This window comes from Lithobates pipiens, unplaced genomic scaffold, assembly GCF_037356315.1.
Source record: "Lithobates pipiens isolate NorthernLeopardFrog02 unplaced genomic scaffold, aLitPip1_a1.2 Scaffold_35, whole genome shotgun sequence".
NCBI classification, from domain to species: domain Eukaryota; kingdom Metazoa; phylum Chordata; class Amphibia; order Anura; family Ranidae; genus Lithobates; species Lithobates pipiens.
In genome coordinates this window covers 8562873-8579816 of record NW_027507811.1, presented here as the reverse complement: position 1 = coordinate 8579816, position 16944 = coordinate 8562873, and the positions used below count along the sequence as shown (strand labels likewise).

At 48.2% G+C, this 16944-nt stretch overlaps 2 protein-coding genes across 2 annotated transcripts in view; both read right to left on the bottom strand.

Annotated features, from left to right (window-relative positions):
* LOC143955474 (uncharacterized) overlaps nucleotides 1–16944 on the bottom strand; it is an 88195-nt gene that overhangs the window by 63137 nt on the left and 8114 nt on the right. The window lies entirely within an intron of this gene.
* On the bottom strand, nucleotides 10197–13536 carry LOC143955370 (uncharacterized). Its single transcript, XM_077465433.1, has 2 exons — nucleotides 13400–13536; nucleotides 10197–11511 (listed from the first exon to the last, which is right to left on the bottom strand). Exons 1-2 carry the CDS (start codon nucleotides 13534–13536, stop codon nucleotides 10833–10835), a joined length of 816 nt encoding a protein of 271 aa, XP_077321559.1. The 3' UTR covers nucleotides 10197–10832.

Sequence of the window (16944 nt, the reverse complement as noted above, 5' to 3'; positions counted from 1 at the left end):
ATGGGGGCTTCGTGAAAGGGCCTATGATGAAATCCCGGTCTAGCTCTGCCTGTAATAGCTGGTCGATGGCTTGCACGTCCGTGGCTGCTGACCGCAGGTTCTGGCACTCGTGTGTAAGGTGAGGGAGGGAAATAAGTCCTGTATGAAAGCCCTGAGTAAAGCCCTGGACTAGGTAGGTGGCAAGTGAGGGGGTGGGATGATTGGCGAGGTAGACGCTGAGCCACGACACGTTGACCCGGCTTAGTCAAGATTTTCTAGCCTGCTTGACCTCGCACATGAGCCTGGGATGCGCTCTATTACATCGTGAGCATACATGGAGCAGCCTGCACTGGCTGAAATTGCACGACCCACTGTTGTAGTTGTTGCAGATGGCTGCGCCCCCCAAGGTCTTGACCGGGCGCCCCAGTTTATCCATCTGCGGCAGGCGTACCAGCGCCGGTAGGGCCTGGGCAGTGCCTGAGGTCGATGGACCGTCTACGGTTGGGGTTGCCACTGAGCTGGCACACCAAGTCGCGGTGTGAGTAGCCGACTGGCAAATGGCACAAAGAGGAGACCGCAGCCCTGCGAAGTGTCGACAGAACAACTCGGTGTCCAAGACACTCCAATCCGTAGGTGTCTGAAATTGGGAGAGCCTGGCGGCCGCCTTAGCGGAGAAGGAGCGGTGATAGTCATAAAACGCAAAACCGCCGTATTTGTACCCCAGGTCAACTACTACGTGGAGGTAACGATCCAGTTCCTCCCTCCTGCCGGGGGAGGCCGAGCAGATGACATCCCTCAGCATGCCGAAGGCCAAGGTGAACTCGGTGACTGAAAGCTTCCTGTCCAGCCTGGGGTCTTTGGCTTTGAGGACCACCGACACGTCCCCCCAAGTGTAAGCTTTATTTTCTGCCAGCTCATGAATGGATATCAGGAGTGAAGCCAGATTGACGTCCTTTCCCTCTAGGATGTCCTTCCTGATGTTGGCTGATATTAAATGAGAAGGGTACACTACTGGTGTACACCCGGGGGTACCTGCGCTGGTGTTCTCCACTGCTTGTAAAGCTGGTGTAGGAGGAGAAACAACTGGGCGGGTCTCGAGGAGGGCCACCCGACTCTGAACCTCTGACATTGAGGTCGTCAGGGATGACACCAGCGTGTGAAGCTGCGTGATGGAAGCAGCGATAGAGCCCAGGGAGGCCTGCTGGACGCTATCCTCGACCGCGGCTGGGGGAGGAAAAAGGAGCCTGAAGAGCTCGGCCTTTCTGGCTGTAGCTGGGAAGGGTACACCCCTACGCCTCAACTCGGCTGTCAGCCTTGGAATGGTCCATGATCTGAAGGACCTTTGGCTGCCGCTCTCTGAGACGAGAGACGGGGACAACGGAGCCGTGAAGTCCTCGCTGCCAGCCTGGGACATGGTGGCAAAATCCAGGCTTGGTGAGCCTATTAATCCTAGGGTCCGGGTTTTCCTCCTATACGGAACCTAAGAGGGTGACATGGATTACAAGACTCGTAGGAGACTCCTAAGCAAACATTTTTTTTTTTTTTTTTTTTTTAGAGAAGGATACTACCGCTTGTGAGCGTTCCCTTCCCAGAAGATTCTCTTACCTAAGGAGGCACCGTCCGACCCGGTGCAGGTTGGACCTACTGAAAACTCGACTGATCTGAGGAGATGAAGGTGAGTTTGTATGAGACTCCTATACCTGCAGAGAGATGTCTAGCTAAATAGTGGAGGTAAGACTTGAAGTGTGATGGAAGACATAACTGAAACAAGCTACATAAAAACGAGCAGACAACTGAATTTAGAATAACGTGCATATGGCGACAGAGACGTGACTTGGTTGCGCCGCAGATGCAAAATTTCCTTTCCTTCCCTTTCCCCATTTTTATTCCTTTTTGTTTCCAACGCAACTTGCACATAGAACGTGGGGCTCAAGCGAAGGTGGACCCTGCCACGTGGAGCTCAGGCAGGGGGGTGAACCCCGCCACGTGGAGCTCAGGCAGGGGGGGGGGGGGCCTGCCGCGTGGAGCTCAGGCAGAGAGGGGGGGGGGGGGGCCTGCCGCGTGGAGCTCAGGCGGAGGAGGAGCCCGCCACGTGGAGCTCAGGCAGAGGGGGGGGGGCCTGCCGCGTGGAGCTCAGGCGGAGGTGGAGCCCGCCACGTGGAGCTCAGGCAGGGGGGGGGGGGGGGGTCTGCCGCGTGGAGCTCAGGCGGGGGGTGGCCCCGTCACGTGGAGCTCAGGCGGGGGGGGGGGGAACCCCGCCACGTGGAGCTCAGGCGGGGGTGGACCCCGCCGCGTGGAGCTCAGGCAGGGGGGGGGGGGGAAGGGGACCTCGCCGCGTGGAGCTCAGGCAGGGGGGGAGCCTGCCACGTGGAGCTCAGGCAAGGGGGGGGTACTGGAATGAGGTGTAGCAGCTGGGCGCACCAGAACGAATCGATGCATAAGGAATGCGGTGGGATTCGAGTTGGAGCGTAATAAGTGACAGAAATGATATGCCATGACAAAGACTAGAATCAAGGACCATGCTTGAACCTGCGAGTGACTCAGTCTCTGGAGCATGTACAGAAATGAGGGCGAACCTTGGGGCACTTCGAAGCGAATCGGTGCGTTGGAGATGCGACGGGATTCGAATCGGAGTGTGGTAAGTGACAGAAATGATAACATGGTTAGAAGTGGCAGAAAATGAAATGATTCGACATAACCGACTGGCAAGATTGAAATGACTGCAATGATTGACATGGAAAGAAATGACCTGACGGACATAGTACAAACGGTATGAAAATGATTTTTTTTTTTTTGAACAACCTGAGATTGACATTGCCCGGACTGCTCAATTTAGCGTGACAAGCAGACAGCTGTGCTTTCGAAACGGTTCGATCGATTCGAACACGACGAAATGAGTCGTTCGGTTTAGCAATGACGTGCTACGAAACGAAGTGCCTGTCGGCACGAACGACAAGTACCGAAAAGGTGACAACGACTTCTTCGAAGAAGGGGTAGTGACATGAGGTATCGAATATAAGTTAAGACGTTCGTGTAACCTAAGTGAGTGGTTCGTGAGTTCAAGAATCTAGTTTACGTGACTAAATAACACATGAACGAAAAGGGTGCCGAAGCCCTACCTGCGACAGCCGGCCCAGACGTGTTGTACGACAACGGAAAATTCGACTTAGAGTATAGCGACTCAGACGGCAACCAGACGGACGCTGACGAACGACAAGGCTTTGTCGACACGAGGCGGACGAAAACGTGGAACTCACGAACCCGGCTCACTGTAAAGTCTTGTGGATAGTCGGCCCTTGATTTCTGACGTATCAGAGATCGCGCACCGGAACCGACGAGGGAGCCAGGCGAACGGGCTGGTTATATACACCACCGGGCTCCACCCATAATTCCAGGCCACCATACTGGCCTTTCCATATATATATATATATATATATATATATACACACGCACCGGCCAATTTATTAGGTACCCCTGCTCAATTGCTTGGTAATGAAGGGAATGTAGATTGTCTAGAGGTGATTTCTTTTCACCCCTTCATGTCTGTTAAAGTGTGATATCCAATCACCCACACGGGCCTGTGAGATTAGCCCATTGAGACAATAACACAAAACAACAAAGTCTCTCTGAGCAAATCTAATCTTTATTCTTTGGTGTGAATATTTAAAGGGGGCTTTCAGAAAGTACCGCCCTTTGAACGTGTCATACAGATTATCCAATCATATACAAGTACAGCCTACACTAAAAGTGAAACTAGTGATTCCTCAAAACCATGTGCTTTCCAAGAAACGAAACAACTGAAAGAAGATAACAGTAACAGGAGAAACGAAACTAGATTAGCAAAACTTGAGCATGTCTATTTGTGAAGTGGATGTTAGAGAGACACAAAATGGAAACCGATTTTCTTAACCACTTCCCGACCAGCCCACGACGATGTACGTCGACAGAATGGCACGGGCAGGCATATTGGTGTACAGATACGTCTAATATTCAATGCCGCCCTGCCATCGGGAGCGCGCCGCCGGCGGCGCGCTCCCGCGCTGGTCGGGACCCCCGTGAGTCCGGTCGCGGGACCCGCGGACTCGATCGCCGTGGGCATCCCCGCGATCGTCTCACGGAGCGGCCGAATAGAGGAAATGCTGTGTAAACAACATTTCTCCATTCTGCCTAGCAACTAGTGACGCTGATCTCTGCTCCATGTGATTGGAGCAGAGATCAGTGTTCACTAAATGAAAGCCCAACCCCCCACAGTTAGTAACACACCCCTAGGAATACTTAACCCCTACACTGCCACCCACTGGTTAACCCTTTCACTGCCAGTGTCATTTACACAGGAATCACTGCATTTATATAGCAGTGATTACTGTATAAATGACAATGGTCCCAAAAATGTGTCAAAAATGTCCGATGGGTCCCCCCACAATGTCGCAGTCACAATAAAAATCGCTGATCGCCGCCATTACTAGTAAAAAAAAAATTATAAAAAATTATTAATAAAAATGCTATAAAACTATCCCTATTTTGTAAACGCTATAACTTTTGCGCAAACCAATCAATAATCGCTTATTGCGATTTTTTTTACCAAAAATATGTAGAAGAATACGTATCGGCCTAAACTGAGGGAAAAAAAAGTTTTTTTTATATATTTTTGGGGGATATTTATTATAACAAAAAGTTAAAAATAATGCATTTTTTTCAAAATTGTCGCTCTATTTTTGCTTATAGCGCAAAAAATAAAAACCGCAGGGGTGATCAAATACCACCAAAAGAAAGCTCTATTTGTGGGAAAAAAAGGACGTCAATTTTGTTTGGGAGCCACGTCGCACGACCGCGCAATTGTCAGTTAAAGCGACGCGCAGTGCCAAATCGCAAAAAGTGGTCTGGTCTTTGACCAGCAAAATGGTCCGGTCTGCAAGTGGTTAAAGAATGAAAGCGGTTAAGCTAAATATCCCTTCAGGTAACACAAATCGCTAACCAGCCAATCACATGGCAACAACTCAATGCATTTAGGCATCTAGACATGGTGAAGACGTCTTGCTGAAATTCAAACTGAGCATCAGAATGGGGGAAGAAATAGGATTTAAGTGACTTTGAACGTGGCATGGTTGTTGGTGCCAGCTGGGCTGGTCTGAGTATTTTCGGGATTTTCACACACAACCATCTCTCGGGTTTACAGAGAATGGTGGGAAAAAGAGAAAATATCCAGTGAGCGTCAGTTATGTGGAGGAAAATGCCTGGTTGATGTCCAAAGTCATACAAGAACGGGCAGACTGGTTCCAAATGATAGAAAGGCAACAGTAACTCAAATAACCACTTGTTACACCCAAGGTATGCAGCATCACATCCAACCTTGAAGCAGATGGGCTACAGCAACAGAAGACCACACGGGTGCCATTCCTATCAGCTATGAACAGGAAACTGAGGCTACAATCCGCACAGGATCACCAAAATTGGACAATAGAAGATTGGAAAACCGTTGCCCGGTCTGATGAGTCTGGATTTCAGCTACGACATTCAGATGGTAGAGTCAAAATTTGGTGTAAACAACATCATGGATCCATCTTGCCTTGTTTCAACGGTTCAGGCTGGTGGTGGTGGTGTAATGGCGTGGGGGGGGGGGGGATATTCTCTTGGCACACTTTTGGACCCCTTAGTATAAATTGGGTGTGGTTAATACGCCACGGCCTACCTGAGTATTGTTGCTGACCATGTCCATCCCTTTATGACTGCAGTGTCCACGTCTTCTGATGGCTCCTTCCAGCACCACCATGTCACAAAGCTCCAATCATCTCACCACTGGACAAGGAGGTCACCGTCCTCCAATCACCTCACCACTGGACGATGAGGTCACTGTCCTCCAATCATCTCACCACTGGACAATGAGGTCACTGTCCTCCAATCATCTCACCACTGGACAATGAGGTCACCGTACTCCAATGGCCTCCACACTCACCACATCTCATCCAATAGAGTCCCTTTGCCACCGGATGTGGTGGAACGGTGGGGATTGGCATCATGGATGTGCAACTGCGTGAGGCCGTCATGTCACTATGGAGCAAAATTTCTGAGGAACATTTCCAACACCTTGTTGAATCTATGCCACCAAGAATGAAGGCCAAAGGGGGTCCAACCTGCTACGAGCAAGGTGGACCTAATAAAGTGTCTGGTGAGAGTGGGCATTATCCCTCCTATGGTCACCAATTTCTCTGTGGGCGATCCGATAGGTGCATGACTTTTCCTTCTTATGATCCTAAGCACCCCTGGCAAGATAATCTTTTAGGCGACCCATTTATACATATCTGTATCAGATATTTGTTTAGGTATATGCCTATGGCTGTATTATATGTTGTTTTGACCGTTGGTCTACTTATAACCATTATATATTCTTTACACTTAGTGGTTTCTCATGCAGTACTCTAAAGTCTCCTGAGGAAGCCAATGATTGGTGAAACACGTTGAGGTGAAGTTACTGGCACATCAATTCAAGCCACATGGACATTCTGTGATTGTTTTATTAGTAGTAATGTCAAATCGAGACACAAAAATATAGAGTAGAGGCACAAAGTCCGATTTCTTAAACCAAAAGCTGTTTATTCCGACAAAATAGCAATATAAAACAGTCAGATATCCAGCTGCAAAACCGAAATATAAATGACAAAATAAGCATTCACTCAGCTAAGCCTTTACGTGGTCAACAGAGTCCCTTGTTACCGGGTGGCTGTCCCCTTTGGTACCTGTAGTAGCACGTAGACGCCCTCAGAGTCGAAACTCGGTGCACAGGTTTGAGAACCCTTCCCACCCAAACTCTTCCCGGTGTGAGATCTCTGATATACGGCAAAATGGGATTTATATAGAAGACATTTCGAGACACCTATATGTAGTGCCGGGACAAGATCATCTAGAGCCCAAGGTGAACAGGCCAAATTTGTGAGTGCACCCCCCCCCCCAAGATTTTTGAGCATTATGTGTCAGAAACTCCCCCCCCCCCCAAGAAAATAAAAATCAAGCACTAATCTGCATGTTTACCCCCTAAGCATAAATTCCCCCTCCTCCCAGTTCAAATCTGCTCCCCTACTGAAGTCCCCCATCCCAGCAAAAAATGTTTGCCCCCCAGCTCAAATTATTTGTCTCCTTATATGCCCCCAGCACAAATCCCCCCCCTTTCAGAAACAAATTCCCTTCCTAGCAAAAATCCTCTACCCCTAAAATTTTCCCCTCCGAGCATAAATCCTTTTCCCCTTTCTCCAAATCCCACCCAGCACAAATTCCCCTTCTCCAATTCTCCATCCTAGCACAACCCCCCCCCCCCCCCAAAAAGAAACATCAAGCACAAATCTGCATGCTTACCCCCTAAGCATAAATTCCTCCTCCCTACTGAAATATCCGCTGCCAGCACAAATCTTTCCCCCCAGCCCCCCCAGCTAAAATCCTCTCTTTCCCCATATGCTTCCAACACAAATCCCCCCATCGCAAAAATAAAAATAAATCAAATCTCTTCTCCGAGCATAAATCCTCTCCCGTCCCCCCACTCCAAGTTCCTCCCAGCACAAATTCTCCTTCTCCAATCCCCCATCGTGTCATAAATCCCCAAATTTTCCACTCCTAGCACAAATCACCTCCCCCCCCCCCACTGAAATTCCTCGCCAGCACAAATTCCTCTTCTTCAATCCCCCATCCTAGCACAACCCCCCCCCCCCCAAAAAAAAAGTTTTCCCCCTCCTAGCACAAAAAAAGAAAATCAAGCACTAATCTGCATGTTTACCGCTAAGCGTGAATTTCCCCTCCCTCCAGTATAAATCCGCATCCCTACTGAAATCCCTCATCTCAGGCAAAAATCTTTGCCCCCCCAGCTCAAATCCTTTCTCTTCCCATATGTCCCCAGCACAAATATCCCCCCCCCCAAAAAAAGTCTCCCTCCTAGCAAAAATCCTCTACCCCTCAAATTTCCCCTCAGAGCATAAATCTCCCCCCCCACTCCAAATCCCCCCCTCTCAGCACAAATTCCCCTTCTCCGATCCCCCACCCCTAAAATTTCCCTCCTAGCACAAATCCCCCCCCCCCAAAAAAGAAAAGTTAAGCACTAATCTCCATGCTTACCCCCAAGCATAAATCCCCCTCCCTATTGAAATCCCCCCACCAACACAAATCTTTGCCCCGCCAGCACAAATCCCCCCCTAGAAAAAACTTCCTCTGCCTAGCAGAAATCCTCTCCTGTTCCCCCACTCCAAGTCCCTTCCAGCACAAATTCCCCTTCTCAATCGGCCATCTTAGCACAACCTCCCCCTCCAAAATTTCCCCTCCTAACAGAAATCCCCCCTCTACCCATATCACCTTTTCTAGCACAAATCCCCCCTCCTAGCGCAAATCCTCCCCCCCTCCCAACACAATCCACTCACAGCACCCCTCCCCAAATTTCCCCTCTTAGAACAATCCTGACTCCCTGCCACCCCACAATTCGCCCTCCCAACACAAATCCCCTCCCCAATCTCCTCATGGTGCCCCCACATGATACCACAGTGCCCAGGGGCGCCATCCCTCCTGCCCCACCCCTTGTCCTGGCCCTGCTAATATGTCTCCTTGGCAGTGTGGGTTCTCTAAAGTTTGGCAAGACTTGACTGTTCTAAAAAAAACAAAAAACGTTTCCACACTTGTGGCAAGAATACGGCTTTTGGAATCTCTGCTGTCTAGCAAGTTTCTGAGGTGCATGCAAAACATTTCCCGCACTTATACAGGAGTATGGCTTTTCACCGTATGAAGTCCCTGATGTGTGTAAATGTGTGTTCCTGCTCTTAGAACGGGAATATGGCTTCTCCCCCATGTGAGACCTCTGATATCTAGCTAGAAGTGGCCAATCGGTAAAATATTTCCCAAATTCAAGGCTTAACCACTTTCAGCCCCGGACCATTTTGCTGGTCAAAGACCAGACCACTTTTTGCAATTCGGCGCTGCGTCGCTTTAACTGACAATTGCGCGGTCGTGCGACGTGGCTCCCAAACAAAATTGACATCCTTTTTTTCCCACAAATAGAGCTTTCTTTGATGGTATTTGATCACCTCTGCGGTTTTTATTTTTTGCGCTATAAACAAAAATAGAGCGACAATTTTGAACAAAACGCATTATTTTTTACTTTTTGTTATAATAAATATCCCCCAAAAATATATAAAAAAAACATTTTTCTTCCTCAGTTTAGGCCGATACGTATTCTACATATTTTTGGTCAAAAAAATCGCAATAAGCGATTATTGATTGGTTGGGCCAAAAAAATTATTTCGTTTACAAAATAGAGGATAGTTTTATGCCATTTTTATTAATAATTTATTTTTACTAGGTAATGGCGGCGATCAGCGATTTTTTTTTATTGTGACTGCGACATTATGGCGGACACATCGGACATTTTTGACACATTTTTGGGACCACTGTCATTTATACAGTAATCACTGCTATATAAATGCAGTGATTCCTGTGTAAATAACACTGGCAGTGAAGGGGTTAACCAGTGGGTGGCAGTGTAGGGGTTAAGTGTTCCTAGGGGCGTGTTACTAACTGTTGGGGGCTGGGCTTTCATTTAGTGAACACTGATATCTGCTCCAATCACATGGAGCAGAGATCAGTGTCACTAGTTGCTAAGCAGAACGGGGAGATGCTGTTTACAACGACATCTCTCCGTTCAGCCTCCCCGTGAGATGATCGCGGGTATGCCCCAGCGGCGATCGAGTCCACCGGACCCGTGACCGGACTCACGGGGGTCCCGACCGGCACGCGAGTCGCACTCGCGATGGCAGGGCTGCAAATTTAAAGGGACGTACAGGTACGTCCATTTGCCTGCCCGTGCCATTCTGCCAACGTACATCGGCGTGCGCTGGTCTGGAACCGGTTAAACACGCCTCTCCCCTGTGCAGGATATCAGATATGTGGAAAGAGAAGACTTCTGTGAAAAACATTTTTCACACTCTGGGCAGGAATATGGCTTCTCCCCCATATGAGTTCTCTCATGTGCGGAAAGAGAAGACTTCTGTGAAAAAACCTTTTCCGCACTCTGGGCAGGAATATGGCTTCTCCCCCGTATGAGTTCTCTCATGTGCGGAAAGAGAAGACTTCTGTGAAAAACATTTTCCACACTCTGGGCAGGAATATGGCTTCTCTTTATTGTGCAGTTTTTGATGTTTGGAAGGATAGGAATTATCTGAAAAAAATACGGCTTCTCCCCCATGTGAGACCTCTGATATCTAGCTAGAAGTGGCCAATGGGCAAAATATTTCCCAAATTCAAGGCTTAAACACGCCTCTCCCCTGTGCAGGATTTCAGATGTGTGGAAACAGAAGACTTCTGTGAAAAACATTTTCCACACTCTGGGCAGGGATATGGCTTCTCCCCTGTATGAGTTCTCTCATGTGCGGAAAGAGAAGACTTCTGTGAAAAACATTTTCCACACTCTGGGCAGGAATATGGCCTCTCCCCTGTATGAATTCTCTCATGTATGTAAATAGAAGACATCTGTGAAAAACATTTTCCACACTCCGTGCAGGAATATGGCTTCTCCCCTGTATGAGCTCTTTGATGTGCAACAAATAAAGATTTGTACGGAAAACATTTCCCACACTCAAAACAAAAAATATGTGTTTTTCCCCACGTGGGATTTCAGATGCGTGGAAAAATGAGACGCCTGTGAAAAACATTTTGCACACTCGGGACAGGAATACGGCTTCTCCCGCGTGTGGGATTTCGGATGGGTAGATATATAGGACTTCTGCAAAAAACATTTTTCACACTCAGGGCAGGAAAACGGCTTCTTAGCTGTATGAGTTTTCTGATGTGCGGAAAGATAAGACTTCTGTGAATAATATTTTTCACACTCAGGGCAGGAATAAGGCTTGTTCTCCCATGTGAAGTCTTTGGCGACTGTCTACTATTGATTTTCCGAGAAAACATTTCCCAGACTCCGAGCAGGAATATGGCTTCTCCCCTTGGTGTGATTTCAGATGTGCGGAAAGATAAGACTTCTGTGAATAACATTTTTCACACTCAGGGCAGGAATACGGCTTCTCACCCGTGTGAGTTATTTGATGTATGGAAAGAGAAGACTTCTGTGAATAACATTGTTCACACTCGTGGCAAGAATACGGCCTTTCTCCTGTGCGAGATCTTTGATGTACAAGTGTACGTTTGTATGAAAAACATTTCTCGCACTCAAGACAGGAATACAGCTTCTCCCGTGTATGAGATTTGTGATGTATGGAAAGTTGGGTCTTATTTGAAAAACATTTCCCGCAATCAGGGCAGGAATACGACTTCTCCCCTGTGTGCAATTTCATATGTCTGGAAAGACTGGACTTCTGTGAATAACTTTTTCCACACTCAGGGCAGGAAAGCGGCTTCTCCCACATGTGCCATTTCAGAAGTCTGTAAAGATGGGGATATGATTTCTCACCCGTGTGACTTTTAAAATGTACACAAGGACTGGATTTAGAATGAATATATTTCCCACACTCAGGACAGGGAAAACCTCTTATCTGTTGGAAGGACGGCACCGTTCTTCACAGTCTGAGGTTCCTCAGGATGAGAGGAATACGATGGTCCGGCACTGTCCCGCACAGTCTGAGGTTCCTCAGGATAAGAGGAATACGATGGTCCGGCACCGTCCCGCACAGTCTGAGGTTCTTCGGGATAAGAGGAATACGATGGTCCGCACCGTCCCGCACAGTCTGAGGTTCCTCGGGATAAGAGGAATACGATGGTCCGGCACCGTCCCGCACAGTCTGAGGTTCCTCGGGATAAGAGGAATACGATGGTCTGGCACCGTCCCGCACAGTCTGAGGTTCCTCAGGATAAGAGGAATGCGATGGTCCGGCACCGTCCCGCACAGTCTGAGGTTCCTTAGGATAAGAGGAATACGATGGTCCGTCTACACTGTGTGATGCTGGGTGGACAATTGAGATAATCTGGTTTTCTCCTGGACTATTCTTCGTATGAGATCTCTGATGTTTGCAAAAATTGGACTTATCTGAAAAACATTTACCACACTTAGGACAGGAATACGGCTTCTCTCCTGTGTGAGTTCTTTTATGAACATTAAGATTGGATTTAAAACTGAAACACTTTCCCACACTCAGTACAGGGAAACCTCTTAAATGTTGAGAGGACGGCACCATCCCTCACAGTCTGAGGTTCCTCAGGATAAGAGGAATACGATGGTCCGGCACCGTCCCTCACAGTCTGAGGTTCCTCAGGATGAGAGGAATACGATGGTCTGGCACCATCCTGCACAGTCTGAGGTTCCTCAGGATGAGAGGAATACGATGGTCCGGCACCGTCCCGCACAGTTTGAGGTTCCTCGGGATAAGAGGAATACGATGGTCCGGCACCGTCCCGCACAGTTTGAGGTTCCTCAGGATAAGAGGAATACGATGGTGCAGCACCATCTCGCACAGTCTGAGGTTCCTCAGGATAAGAGGAATACGATGGTCCGGCACCGTCCCGCACAGTCTGAGGTTCCTCAGGATAAGAGGAATACGATGGTGCAGCACCATCTCGCAGAGTCTGAGGTTCCTCAGGATATAAGGAATACGATGGTCCGGCACCGTCCCGCACAGTCTGAGGTTCCTCAGGAAAGAGGAATACGATGGTCCGGCACCGTCCCGCACAGTCTGAGGTTCCTCGGGATAAGAGGAATACGATGGTCCGGCACCGTCCCGCACAGTCTGAGGTTCCTCAGGATAAGAGGAATACGATGGTCTGGCACCGTCCCGCACAGTCTGAGGTTCCTCAGGATAAGAGGAATACGATGGTCCGGCACCATCCCGCACAGTCTGAGGTTCCTCGGGATAAGAGGAATACGATGGTCCGGCACTGTCCCTCACAGTCTGAGGTTCCTCGGGATAAGAGGAATACGATGGTCCATCTACACTGTGTGGTGCCGGATGGACATTTGAGGTAGTCGGGTTTTCTCCTGGACTATACTGTGTGATGTCCTCATCTTCTACTTTACAGTCTGGAGACAAAGTGAGACAATTCTCTGAGGTTTTCCTCATCTCCCGTCCATCTACTAAAATAGAAATTCAAAGATTATTACTAGACATGAGCAGATTGGTTCCCCTAAACCAGAATTGAGTTCAGGCCACTTTGTTGCTGAGGATCTTAATTGATAAATGGTTCCTCCTGACCTCCAACCAGTTCACTTTTATATTCACCGACCTTAGTCAGAGAGTGAGGGGGCCAATGAGAATAATTTTTATAGACGTGAAACTAGTAGAGACATTACAATATATTGCCCAACCCCTTCCATCATTCTTTGCTTTCTTCCTAATACAGGAAGTACTATAATGCCTTATTTTCTCAATCATCTAGTAATTGCAGCAGGACTGAGCCCAACCAGAGGTCAGAGAGTGAGGCTGGTTGGGGTCCACCACCCTCCCTCTCTGACCTCTGGTTGGGCTCCAACACCCTCACTCTTTGACCAACCAACCAGAGGTCACAGTTAATCATGTCTAACATAAAGGGATCATAAATGATGAATTTTAACCCAATGATGGGAGTCTTCAGGACCAGTCCAGTCTTCATCTTGGTTGTTCTCCCCCATCCTCACTCTGTGACTTCTGGTTGGGCTCCCCCATCCTCACTCTCTGACCTCTGGTTGGGCTCCACCATCCTCACTTTTTTACCTCTGTTTGGGCTCCACCAACCTCACTCTCTGACCTCTGGTTGGGCTCCACCAGAGGTCAGAGAGTGAGGATGGTGGAGCCCAACCAGAGGTCAGAGAGTGAGGATGGTGGAGCCCAACCAGAGGTCAGAGAGTGAGGATGGGGGAGAACAACCAAGATGAAGACTGGACTGGTCCTGAAGACCACCATCATTGGGTTAAAATTCATCATTTATGATCCCTTTATGTTAAGGATTCCAAACATTTGAGGATGTGATCACATTACTATAGACATGGTTAACTGTGTGTCTGTATAGCAGTGGAAAGAAAGTAAAAAAAATGATAAATTAATACCCCCCTCCCTCCTCCTGAACTTTGTATACCTGTTCCAGGTAAATGACTGAAAGTGCTCAGCCTGACAGCCAGATAACAAGTATTTTCAGCAGTGCAGCCCCGGTATCTCTCTCAGTACATTGGTCATTTAGCCACTTGAAGACTGGGCATTTCCTGTCACTTTTTGTTTCCATGTGAAAATCTTTTTTTATTTCTTTGCTAGAAAATTACTTAGAACCCCCCAAATTTATATATTTTATTGCAAAAAAGAAAACTCACAATACATAACCCAATTTTTTGTATGATATAAAAGATGATGTCACGCCGAGTAAATAGATACCAAACATGTCGCGTTTTAAAATTGTGCACACCCGCACAACGGCGACAAACGACTTACATATTACTATCCATGGCCTATAGGTCTTTACAGGTTACCACTTTATATCTACAGAGGAGGTCTAGAACTAGAATTACTGCCATGATCTGATGTTCGCGGTGATACTTCGCAAGCATGGGACGATCGTTGTTTCCTCGCAAGCGGGATAGACGCATGCACTTTTAATTTTTTCTTTTTTTTAATCACTTTTATTGCTGCCACAAGGAACGTAAACAATCTGGGGTCTATAATGAATGTAAACATCCCATGTGACAGTAATAGACGGTGACGGGTCCTTTTATGGAGAGATCTGGTTCTATAATGAATGTAAACATCCCATGTGACAGTAATAGGAGGTGACGGGTCCTCTTTATGGAGAGATCTGGGGTCTATAATGAATGTAAACATCCCATGTGACAGTAATAGGAGGTGACGGGTCCTCTTTATGGAGAGTTATGGGGTCTATAATGAATGTAAACATCCCATGTGACAGTAATAGGAGGTGACGGGTCCTCTTTATGGAGAGTTATGGGGTCTATAATGAATGTAAACATCCCATGTGACAGTAATAGGAGGTGACAGGTCCTCTTTATGGAGAAATCTGGGGTCTATAATGAATGTAAACATCCCATGTGACAGTAATATGAGGTGATAGTCTCTTTATGGAGAGATCTGGGGTCTATAATGAATGTAAACATCCCATGTGACAGTAATAGGAGGTGACGGGTCCTCTTTATGGAGAGATCTGGGGTCTATAATGAATGTCAACATCCCATGTGACAGTAATAGGTGGTGACGGGTCCTCTTTATGGAGAGAGTTCCGGGGTCTATAATGAATGTAAACACCCCATGTGACAGTAATAGGAGGTGACGGGTCCTCTTTATGGAGAGATCCGGGGTCTATAATGAATGTAAACACCCCATGTGACAGTAATAGGAGGTGACGGGCCCTCTTTATGGAGAGATCTGGGGTCTATAATGAATGTAAACATCCCATGTGACAGTAATAGGTGGTGACAGGTCCTCTTTATGGAGAGATCTGGGGTCTATAATGAATGTAAACATCCCATGTGACAGTAATAGGAGGTGACAGGTCCTCTTTATGGGGGGGATCGGAGGTCCATCAGACCCCAAATCCCTCCCTTGCATTTGAAAGCCTTCAAAACACCAAGAGCTGTGTTTTTGTATACTTTGATTTTCAAAAAAATGGCGCAGATGACCCATGAAGCCCCACCGTGGCCACCTTTCAGGCAACAGGCAGGCAACCCATAAGAGTTATGAACTGGGGGGAGTTATTTATGGAAATGGGGTGCGGGTAAAGCTCTGTAGTACTGGGGGAAGAGGATGGTGGAAGAGCTTTGTAGTGAGGGGGGGGGGGGACTTGAGGGAAGAGCTCTGTACTGGGGGGGGGGGGACTTGTAGTAGTAGGGGGGTGGTTGGGGGAGAGTTATGAACTGGGGCAGTTCTTTATGGTAAAGGGGTGAGGGTAAAGTACTGGGGAGTGGGGATGAGGGAGCAGCTTTGTAGTTGGGGGGGGGGGGAGTTTGAGGATTTGAGGGAAGAGCTCTGTACTGGTGGAGGGGGACTTGTGGGGGGGGGGAAAGATTATGAACTGGGGGAGTTATTTATAGAAAGGGGGTGAGGTAAAGCTGGGAAGTACTGGGGGTGGTAGATGGTGGAGGAGCTTTGTAGCGGGGGGAGGGGGAGGATTTGAGGGAAGAGCTCTGTACAGGGGAAGGGGGAAGATTTGTAGTAGGGGGCAGTTGGGGAGAGTTATGAACTGGGGGTGTCCTTTATGGAAAGGGGGTGAGGGTAAAGCTCTGAAGTACTGTGGGCGGTCGATGGTGGGAGAGCTTTGTAGTGTGGGGGGGGGGATTTGAGGGAAGAGCTCTGTACTGGGGGGACTTGTAGTGGGGGGGGGGGGGGGGTTGGGGGAGAGTTGTGAACTTAGGGAGTTCTTTATGGTAAGGGGGTGAGGGTAAAGCTTTGTAGTACTGAGGAGTGGGGATGAGGTTTGAGCTTTGTAGTGGGGGGTTGAACAGTTGGGGGAAATGCTCTGTACTGGGGGGGGGGGGGCTTTTGTTACCATGTTTCTACCACCACCACACCGGGACCTATTCTTTCTTTCAGTGACACCATCAACACAGGGGCATCTTTTTTATTTCAGTGGCACCACCAATGGGACATTTTTCTTTTGCCACCATAAACCCCATATTTGTGCACCCATTTCAAACTTTTCAGTTGGCGGCAATGTACCCCAAACACCGATATTGGCCCCATCGCCTTCTTTACCCAACAAAGGGCAGGTGGTGGTGGAGGGGGATAGGCAGAGGAGTTGTGGGATGGTGAGGGACTTCACCCTGGGAACTGGATGACCTTGCCCCGGTGGCTGGATACAGGAGACCCGCCTCTGCTCCTCCTCCAAGGGAAGTGATTGAAAGCCACTTACATGGGGCAGGTTCCAACAGGTTCCAACCACCTCACCACCACCACTTTAAATTCTTTGGTGAGAAGAACCCAAATCAGTGTACATTATTTAGTCTGGAAGAAAGTTATGGAGTACACAATCGATGAAAATGTATCTATTCTGCTCCCCCCTGTGCTCTCTGAACCCCCCTGT